The 10,820-nt window shown below is 43.8% G+C and overlaps 2 protein-coding genes across 2 annotated transcripts; both read right to left on the bottom strand.

The window, feature by feature from the left end:
* Positions 1-1,531: 1,531 nt before the first annotated feature.
* Positions 1,532-3,846, bottom strand: LOC115973837. Its single transcript, XM_031094079.1, has 2 exons — positions 3,584-3,846; positions 1,532-2,969 (listed from the first exon to the last, which is right to left on the bottom strand). The coding sequence occupies exons 1-2, from the start codon at positions 3,844-3,846 to the stop codon at positions 1,532-1,534; spliced, it is 1,701 nt and encodes a 566-aa protein (XP_030949939.1).
* An 873-nt stretch (positions 3,847-4,719) lies between these two features.
* LOC115973838 lies at positions 4,720-5,274 on the bottom strand. The gene has a single exon (XM_031094080.1). The coding sequence runs from the start codon at positions 5,272-5,274 to the stop codon at positions 4,720-4,722; it is 555 nt and encodes a 184-aa protein (XP_030949940.1).
* Between the last annotated feature and the right edge of the window lie 5,546 nt (positions 5,275-10,820).

Here is a 10,820-nt window from a genome sequence, read left to right on the forward strand (position 1 = left end):
CTCCGACGCCGATCTAGACCGTGCTTCAGCGGCTCCTGATACTGGTCTAGTTATCGCACAAGTTGACACCAGTGAAGAAGTTGAAGAAGAAGGGATGGACTTGAAGCCGAGGACAGGCCTCAGGGGCCTTCTATCCAACAAGAGCAAGTGGCAGTCCTCTAAGGAGGTCTCGAAGGAACAAGTTGCCACTAAGACTCCCGCTCCTCCTCTCCCTCCCCCCTCGTCGGACGCGACGCTGCAGCCCATGCCTAACTTAAGGCGAAAAAGGCAGGTAGAAGAAACGGAGGAGGGAGAGATTGGCTACGAGAAGGCCAGGCCTCAGAAGAAGGGCAAGGAAACGAAAGAGCCCCGAGATAAGAGGACTAGGTCCACTGATACTCGAGACGAGGCAGCCACTCGTAGGGAACAACGAACATGGTCACCTTGGATCGAATTGGACGGCGCCCCGATCCCTTGGGATGCGACCCTATAGGAATCCCAACAAGAGCAGGCATCATACTTGGCCGAGGCCCTGTAATAACCTCTTCTCTTGCCTCGTGATATGGAGGGGCTCAGAAAGACTCGCCAGCCAGAAATTTTCATGTCACTGAAGAGGGACATGGTCATGGTAAGTGGAGTCTTCTATCTCGTCCCTATATTGTGCATCCTATTATCGTCATGTTTTAATAGGGTTTTTATTTACTTCCGAGCGCAGGTCACTCAACAGATTTTTGTTGCGGAGGAATGGGCCAAGAAGGCTCGCAAGGACTTACATAGGAAGGCTCAGTCCCGTTATGCCGTCGAGAAGGCTGCTGGTGATCTCAAACAGGATTTTGAGCGCCAGGATAAAGAAATAAAGGAGGTGAAGAAGGCTCATGCGAGCGCAGAGGCCGGCATTAAGAATGCCGAAAAGCAAGCTGATGAATTGCGCATAAAGCTCCGCCAATCTGAGGAGAAACTTACGGCGGAGCAGCAGGCGGTCTCCATGCTCAAGGCTGAGCTTGCAAGGACTAAGGAGGAGGCCCGCTTGGCCAGGGAAGCTGCTGAAAAGGCTGTGACGGCCTCCTATGAGCGTGGAGTTCATGACACTGAGACTAGGCTGGCCGAGGAGGTAGCCATTGTCTGCAGGGAATACATCACCACGTCTTGGGGTGTAGCCCTGGATCGGGCAGCTGTCCCGGCGGACTCTGATCTCAGGAAGGCTGAGAACATCTTCTTCCCAGAGGATGTACGCGAAATTCCTGACCAGGATGCCTCCAAAGAGCCTCTTCCAACAGACTCCCTTATTCTCGAAGCTGGGGGCGATGAGCAGGCCGCGTAGGACAAGCCACCTGAGGATAGCCTTTCCATCAACGAGATCGTTGCACAGGCCAAGGAGGTTGCCCCAGGGACCCAAGCAGCTGATGGTAAGCCCACTCCTGCTCAGGGCTCTTAGGAGACTAGCGTAGGATTTATTTGTCTCTTTTTGTATTTTGTTTTGTTTTGCCTCGTCAGTGTTTGTAAACCGAACTGCTTTTTGATTTTAATGACAAAGGTTATTTTCTTGCAAATGTTATTGCCTATCCCCCGTGTGACTTCCGCAAATTCGTTCATGTAACTCCTCCAGGACGAGTTCTGCAGCCTCTGGGTGCACACATAGCAAATACGGCCCTGAAAACGAGCGTCTGTAAAGCTTGGAGTCCTCCGATAACCAGAATCGAGTAGCCTTTCTCTTGATTTTGCCAGCCTCAATTTTATCGTCTGGCAAGGTATCATGCTTTAAGTATAGAACGATAGGGTCCATCCAGCTCGGTCCTGCCCTGATGTTATGTATTCCAATCCCATTTGCCCTCTCTGTTGATGGACGGAGGATCTCTTCTACCAGAATGACTCGGGGTAGGGGTTGAGCCGAGGAGGTAGCCAACGTCGTGAAAGAATCAGCATGAGTGTTCCTACTTCTGGGTACGTGCATCAGGCGGAAGTGACGAAATTGGGTCTGCAGGTGCTTAACCCGAACTAGATACTCTTGCATTCTTTCGTCCTTTGCTTCCATGTCCCCATTTATCTGCCCCACAATAAGTCTTGAATCCGAGAACATGTCTACGAATTTTCCCCCCAACCTCCGGATCATTCCCATTCCTTCCAATAGCGCCTCGTATTCGGCTTCGTTATTCGTGGCTGCAAACCCGAGTCTCAATGACTTCTCTATGGTTATCCCTTCAGGTGAGAGCAGGACAAGTCCTAACCCTGAGCCCCTTTGGTTCGCTGCGCCATCGACGTGCGCTTTCCACCAGGTGTTTTCATGCTGGGAGACCGTGCTGATCATCTTCTCATCAGCCCCTAGAGGTCCCGCCACGTTTTGTTCCTCTAGCGTGGGCTCCGCAAACTCTGCTATTAGGTCAGCAAGGACCTGGCCCTTTACAACAATACGAGGCATGTACCTAATATCGAAAGCGCCCAAGATCGTTCCCCACTTTGCAATTCTGCTTGTGTAATCGGCGCTACGTAGGACAGATTTTATGGGGAGTTGTGTCAGCACCACCATAGTGTGCGCTTGAAAGTAATGTGGAAGCTTTCGAGTGACCTGCACAACAGCCAAGATAGCCTTCTCGAGGGGAAGATAACGTGTTTCTGCCTCCTGCAGTGATTTACTAATGTAATAGACTGGTCGCTGTGTGCCGTTGTCTTCTCGGATTAGCACCAAGCTCACTGCATGCAAGGCTACCGCAATGTAGGCAAACAAAACCTCGTCGGCATTTGGACTGGACATAATTGGTGGTCGGGCGAGGTACTCCTTTAATTGTTGGAAAGCTACAGCGCAGTCTTCATTCCACTCAAATCCTTTCCACTTGTGTAATAGGAGAAAGAATGGCTTGCATCTATCTGCTAAGCGTGAGATGAAACGGTTTAAAGCTGCTATCATACCAGTAAGCTTCTGGACTTCTTTAGGGTTCCGAGGAGGCTGCAAGTTATGGATGGCTCTTATTTGGTCGGGGTTAGCCTCAATGCCTCTGTGAGTCACCATATAGCCCAAGAATTTTCCAGATCCCACTCCAAATGAACATTTGGTTGCGTTCAGCCGTAGTTTATACTTTCTTAGTATTTGAAAAACGTTGCCAAGGTCGTCAATATGGTTGGGAGCCAACTTACTTTTAACCACCATGTCGTCTATGTACACTTCAATGTTTTTACCCATCTGCTGTTTAAACATCTTGGTCATCATCCTTTGATAGGTTGACCCGGCATTTTTTAGGCCGAAGGGCATCACTTTATAATGATAATTCCCAACTGGGGTGACAAAAGCAGTCTTCTCCTGGTCTTCGGCGGCCAAGGGTATCTGGTGGTAGCCCTGAAAAGCGTCTTGAAAGCTCATTCTAGGATGTCCGACAGTTGAATTTACCAACCGATCTATCCGGGGCATAGGGAAGGGATCCTTGGGCACGCCTTGTTTAGGTAGGTGAAGTCTACGCAGACCCGCCACTTCCCGCTCTTCTTCTTTACCACCACCGTGTTGGCTAACCACTCGGTATAGAAGACCTCTTTGATAGCCCCTGCTTTCTTCAATCTTGTGACCTCTTCTATCACGGCATCGGTATGTTCTTTCAACGGTTGTCGAGGAGCTTGCCTCTTAGGTGTTACGGCCGGGTTCACATTAAGGCGGTGGCAGATGAAATCTGGGTCGACCCCGGGGGCCTCATAGGGGTCCCAAGCAAACACGTCTAAATTCTGTCGGAGGAAGGCAGTCAGCGTTGACTTCTCTTGGGGCGGCAATTCCGAGCCAATTTGAAAAAACGTCTCAGGGTCAGATCCGACAAGTACTTTCTCCAACTCCTCACAATTCACCTCCATGGCTGGTCCTCCACTGCCCACAGTTGGGACCGTAGTCATTAATTGCTATAAGTCGCTCTCGGCCGGCGACGAAGTTATGCGATCCTGCTGCCGCAAGATTGCCGACACCATGCATTACCTAGCAACTCCCTGGTTCCCTATTATCTCTTTGATCTGACCTCCTGACGGATATTTCACCTTTTAGCGCAAGGTTGACGACACAGCCCCTAAAGTATGAAGCCATGGCCGGGCCACGATGGCTATGTAAGGGGAGTAGGCATCTACGACAATGAAGTTCACTTCTACCACCTCTGAGTCTGTTTGCACAGGCAACCTAATCATGCCTCTCGGGATGATGACCTTTCCTTCAAAGCTAACCAGGGGGGAATCGTAGGGCAACAGGTCTTCCTGCTTCAAGTTCAATCCCTTATACAAATCAGGGTACATTATCTCCACCGCGCTGCCTTGATCAACTAACACCCTTTTGACGTCATAACCTCCTATCCTGAGCGTCACGACCAAGGCATCATCGTGGGGTTGGATTGTTCCTTATTTGTCTTCCTCCGTGAACCCGATTAATGGCGTGGCACTCATTCTAGCCCTCTTGGGTTCCCTGTCATCTGGCTTAGTCGGGAAACTGCTCACTGACATTACCCTGAATGGGACAGAGCCCGTCCTCCCAGGAGCGGCGAGAATGACATTAATTGTGCCAATGGGTGGCCTCAATGCACTTTGTCTGGTTTCATTGTTTGATGGTTCTTGCCATCCTTCAGAGCGATGCAGCAGATGTCTCAGCTTCCCTTCTCGGACGAGCCAGTCTAAATAGTTCTTCAGGATCCTGCAATCATCAGTAATGTGACCGGGCTCCTGATGGTATGTGCAGTACAGGTTCTGATTACGCTTCAAAGGGTCGCCAGACATCTTGTTCGGCCACTAAAAGAAAGGCTCATACTTCACCTTCTCCAGGATTTTGTGAAGAGGTTCTCGGAACACAGCATGGACTGCCTGAGCCCTAGTAGATCCGGACTGCTCTACATAGTCCCTTCTCGGCCTGTTACTGTTGTTAAATCGTTCCGACCTGAAGTCCCTCCTCTCCTGAGGGACGACCTTCGCCTTACCCTTCCCCATCTGCTGGTCCTCCTCGACCCTTTTGTACTTGTCAATTCGGTCCATGAGCTGGCGCACGCTGGTGACCGGCTTTCCAGTGAGGGACTTTCTTAAGCCGTGTTCGGTCGGCAAGCCCCTTTTGAACGTACTGATGGCGACATCATCATATTTCCCTTCGATTTCGATCTCATTATACATTTCCCAGTATCTATCCGAGTAGGCCTTTAGTGTCTCTCCTTCCCGCATGGACAAGGATAGGAGGGAATCGAGGGGCCGAGGGACTCTAGTACTGGTGATGAAACGGGAACCAAAAGCCTGCGTCAGCTGTTTAAAGGAATCTATGGAATTCAGCTGGAGGGAATCGAACCATCTCATCGCCATGGGTCCCAAGCTAGATGGGAATATCCTACACATTAACGCCTCATCCCTGGTGTGGAGGGCTATCCTCTGATTAAATTGGCTCACATGCTCCACTGGGTCGGTCCGACCATTGTATATAGCGAACGTTGGTTGATGGAACCGCCGAGGAAGTGCTGCCTTCTCTATCCTGCGGGTAAACGACGACTGGGAGATGCGATCCAGGGCCTTACTCATGGCATCGTTGGCCAGGCCTTGGTAAGATGGGCTCTTGTGGCTGCGTTTACGAGGTCTCTCTTCCTCGTAGGAAAAGGTCTCGCTCGGGGCGGTTCTTGATCTTCGCCGATATTCATTATCCTTGTCACTACTAGAGCCCGAGGAGGGTAAAGGACGTTTCCGCTGTGCTCGGCGCAGCTTTTTCTTCAAGTCATCAATCTCTTTTCGTAAAGCCTTTTGATCGTTTTTCTCATGGGATGCATGATCCTTCCCCTTTGAACGGCTTTTACTCGTATAAGAGGTGTTCACGCTTCCCTCTCATTGGTTATCTTGGTCGTTCCCTCGTTCGACATTTAAAAAATTGTCCTGCCGTTGAGAATCTGCACGTCTGGTTTGGCGCGAGCCTGATCCTTCCATTTCTTACTGTTGACTTATCGAGACAAAAATTCTTCCCACAGACGGCGCCAATTGTAGGGGCGGATTTTGGGGCCCAGGCCTAGTGAGCAGGCGATTCTAGCCCAAAAGACCCTCAACAATGAATTTGTAGAGAGTGGATCAAAGAACTAGGTCAAGACAGAGCACACGTAATTGTTAGTAATCCATGCAACCATTTAAACGTGGGGACGTTTTATTAAGCCTCCTGGGATAACAGTTCATGGAACAACAACTTAGGCTTTTCTTACAGAACTTCTCTCTTTTTCTCTCTCTTTTCCTTACTTTTTGCTCTCTGGCTTCCCCCCCCCCCTTGATCATGGGGGTTTTCTTCTCTTATATAGCATCCTTCGAATGATAATGGCCCTACACTTGTTGATCATCTGGGCCTCTACTTGAGTGCCTGTCCCATAGGACATCATCCTCTTTTTCTGTGAGTTGCACTGGCCAAGATAATACTGTTCTCCTGTCCTCTCCACATTAATGCGGCTGGAAAAGTAGCTTCCTTGCATTTAATGCGGCAGTTGTGGTTGCCCCCCTGTGCGTCCAGCATTTTCCTTCGATTTGGGACGATTTCCCACTATGTGAAGGGTGTGCATTGGATTCCCATTTGATGCATTTGAGGAGACATTCCTCCTCGGACGCCTCTTAAACAGGCCCGGCCCGGCCCAACAGGGTTGGGCTGGAAGTCCTCTGGCCATGTCCACACTTCTTGTCATGGTTGGGCCCTGCATGGGTGCCAAGGCCTACTGTTGACTGATGAACTTTACCCCCACACTTGTAATAATGGTATGTAAAAATATTTTTAAGAAAAAATTATAGTATTAAACTAACAAAAAAAAAAAAATATATATATATATATATATACATACTGTATATATTATATTTTATATATATATATATATATATATTTTTTTGGAAGACGGGGTTGAACCCCTCTGAGAATAGTGTAGCGCCGCCCCGGTGTGGTTTGCGTTTCCACCAGCAATAGAAAGAAGGGTGTTGACTGATGGATTTTTTTGTCTAACAGTGTTTGTGAAGGTGGAGAAGCGTTGTTCATCACTGGATGATACAAAGAGCTCGTAGGAAGAAGAGTTTACACCAGCAAAAGCGCATATAAGGTGAGTAAAGAGGGCTGAGTTTATGTCTGAAATGGGAAACTCGATGCTGGAGAACCAGTAACCTGCTTTGATCCAAGTTTGTGCTTTTGAAGACTTCAATTCTGAATAGAGAAGGATATGGAATAGGACAATGATAATTTTGGACATAATGTATCCGTACTTGATCCTCAGGAGGAAATTAAGGTATATACAGAAATGATACCATCTGATATTTATATGTGGCCACACGCGTCCACACATTTGTGCAAGGAGAGGGCTTTGTGAGTACCATTGATAGGTGGGATTTAAGAGGGAGAAAGAGGGGAGAAGGGAAGGAAGAGGGTGACAAGTTAGGAGGTCATTGAAGAATGGTGTGGCGTCTCATGCTTTGGATGCATATATGTGACAAGTTAGAAGGTCTTTGAAGAATGGTGCGGCGTCTCACGCTTTGGCTGCATATATCAAACGGTCTAAAGTATTTAGGAACTTGACTTTTTTGTTGTTGCTGTTGTTAAGTCCATAGTGCTACTAACCGTGAACAAATTTAATCATAGCTAGTGTCAATAGTGTGTTTAAGCTGTAACAGGGGGTGTTTAAGCTGTAACATGTGCCTGTTACAGCTCAAGAAGAATTGCATATTTAGGATTCTTGACACTTCCTCAACACATGATCAATTGATCAAGATCTCGACACATGCCACTAATGTTGTTAATTGAGAATCGTGTTGATAGAATTCTGATGCAGCCCAATTAGCCGTCAATGTGATGTAGAACACACAATAAATATTTTCCTTGAACAGAGAGACCTCCATAATGAACCAAGCATTAGACTAATTCATCTGCTTTTGCTTCTTGGAACTGTCTTGGCAAGCGAAGGGACTTTAGCCCTCCAATGCTCTAAACCAATTTATTTAAAGTTCTAACCACCTGTAGTTCCAAAGGCACTAAATAATTGTGCTCTACTCTATTCCTAAGCAGCCAAATCTGATCTAAGATCAAAGCTCCAAATAAAAGGAACTTAGCTTTCTGTTCCTCATCAAGATTAAACAGATGCGGGGGGTCTAGAAGAGTCTCAACAAGCTGAGAAGTAGATTGTAAATTAAGTATTCTCTTCTCTGACTCCATTGGCTGCCATACCAGATCGCTTTTGCAACTTGACACCGAGTAAACAAATGCAAGGCTGACTCAACTTCATAATTGCAACACGAGCACTTCAGATCCGTATTTTGTGAAAATCTACTTACCTGATCCCTAGTTTCTATTCCCCATGAATTCCTAAATAACTTGTAAGTATGACATTCAATTTAAGTATATATAATATTATATACATAGAAAATATACTTATACATACTTGAGACTGGATTGCATACATTTGTATATAAGTTCATAAATCATTATTTGTAATTTATTAATAACATAAATAATCCAATTCGTAGTAAGATATTGGTGAATCTATGCTTTATAATGTTCTTAAACATTTAATATTTATTTCGGTTAGGCTTGTGTATGGTGGTACTTACTAGTTGCTACAAGTTCTTTTAAGTCTTTTTCCGTATTTTATTGCTCTTCTGCGCTTTCTTCGTCTCCATCAAGATTACTCATGAGAATTAGAGATATAATTGGATATGAGACGGGCATCAAATTCAGAGAAGATGAGAATCAGAGATAGAGAGACAGAGAGCCTGTTATGCGACAACTGAAAACAATAAGACAAAAATATAGAATGACTATTGTCAGTGTATCTGATTCCATAGTAAGATTGGGGTTAAGTGAGAACCAGTGACTTTAATAGAATGACTGAATGAGCATATATATCATTTCTAAGACCAAAAAAGTACAATTTTTCCCCCATAAATAAACTTTATATATATACTAGTCTTAGACCCACACAATGCGTGAAAATAGATAATTACTTTGTAATTTTGATATAAGTATAATTTGTTCTCCTAAATTTGTTGAAAATAATTTGTTATCCCTAAAAATTAAGAGAAATGTTATGTCGACAATAATTTTACAACCCTTCCACAACAAATTATACGTAGCAGATTGTTATAGGTTGGAAAAAAAGTAATTTCAGTGATAAGTTTAAATTAGAATCGATAACAACTTTCCAACTATAACTTGTTATGAAAATGTTGTAGACGTAGCATTTCTAAAATTATTTTTCATCTTTCTATCTCTAAAAATATACCATTCTATTATTTTTGGGTGTATTTGATAGATATTTATCCATTTTTAGGTGGTTCATATTCCTCTAAATTATGTTATAGTACGTTATTTTTTTTTTTACAACTAAACTTTTTAAGTTTCAAATTTTTTATTCAAAATTCTCATTCTCTTAAAAGATATTGTAAGGACACATTTTGAAGCCCAAACCCAAAATATAAAGGGATATAGGCCTAGTGAGACCAACACAATAAATTTGTAGAAAGGGGGTTGGAGAATTAGGCCCTAATGAATTGGATAACGGATAGAATAGATTTGAAAGATAATCAAACAAAAACTAGAAGGATGGACCTAAATAAATTCACTCTCAGCCCAGTCCGAGGAGGTAAGTTCTGGTGTATATTAATTGGAAACAGTTACAAATACAATTTTGCTTGCTACAATGCTTTCTTCTCCCTTTTTCCGATCCCCTATCCATGGAGGATCTCTTATATTATATTGTTCCTTTTCTTTTATCTTGATCCTACACTTGTTGATCATTTGAGCCACTACTTAAGTGCTTGTCCCATTAGACACATTCTCTGGCTTTCTATGAGTTGTGGTAGCCAAGGTAGCACTATTTAGGGGTTTTCTCCACATAAATGCGGCCAGAAAGTTAATTCCAGGGCATTCAATGTGGTGGCAACAGCTTTTCCTTAGATATTTCCTAGCTTCCACTCTTCAAGTACGTTCATGATGCACATCCCTCTCAGCAAAACTTCCTAGAAGGTCATTTTGAGTAATAGAATATACGTTTAACCTGTGCTTTGTTTATCTGAGAAGACACTCCTACTCAGATCACCTTTCCTAACTTTTCTACTTACCTGTTACTTATGGGACTTTGAACTTAACACTCTCACTATTGTTTATTCGTCCTCGGACCAATCAACATCCTCGGCCAAAGCCCAAGGCCCAATATACAATTTTTGACCTTTATCCCTACAGATATTATCATGATAATCAAAACTCATCACAAAAATACCTTTGATATTAGTCAAATAACTGATAGGCACATTCAAATACATAGCCAAGATTGTGTTTTGATATAAATTCAAACTCTCACTTTCAAAATAACTAAGTATTAGCTCAAACAAAAATTAAATTTAAAAAAGAAAAATGAAAAAAAAAGATGGAGAGAGATGACTTGTGTTAGGAAACTCAATTCAATTCATTTGGTCTTCTTCATATTTTATATATCCAAATTCAATTTCTTCATATAACCAAGCATACATCTTCGTGGAATTTCTCACATAATATTAGACTTCATGGATTTTGAGGCTTTGTCCAAACTTGGATAATCTCTCTCACCATAGTTTTTTTTTTTTTTTTTTTTTTGGTCGTCTGTTGCTACCATTTTTAGTTTTAAATGTGTCCTTTGATTTAATTTTCTCTCCATTGACATCAAATTTTGTTGTTTTGGCAAAGTCTTACAGCAAAGACATCCCATAATAATATCTAAATTTGTTACCATTCAAAACCAAAAAAAGTAACATATCTTGTATTAAGTTATGCATCTAAATTCATGTCACAACTAATCTATACATACAACAAAACTAATTTATGCTACACATATACAAAGAGAATTATTTATGCATAATGTGAATACATCACACAAATA

The sequence above is a fragment of the Quercus lobata genome, chromosome 2 (genome assembly GCF_001633185.2).
Source record: "Quercus lobata isolate SW786 chromosome 2, ValleyOak3.0 Primary Assembly, whole genome shotgun sequence".
Lineage (NCBI taxonomy): Eukaryota > Viridiplantae > Streptophyta > Magnoliopsida > Fagales > Fagaceae > Quercus > Quercus lobata.

Coding starts and splice junctions, on each gene's coding strand:
- LOC115973837 (XM_031094079.1), bottom strand. CDS start 3,846: ATGACTACGGTCCCAACTGTGGGCAGTGGAGGACCAGCCATGGAGGTG. Junction 2,970..3,583: donor CCGGCCGTAACACCTAAGAG/GCAAGCTCCTCG, acceptor GGTGACTCACAG/AGGCATTGAGGCTAACCCCG.
- LOC115973838 (XM_031094080.1), bottom strand. CDS start 5,274: ATGGCGATGAGATGGTTCGATTCCCTCCAGCTGAATTCCATAGATTCC.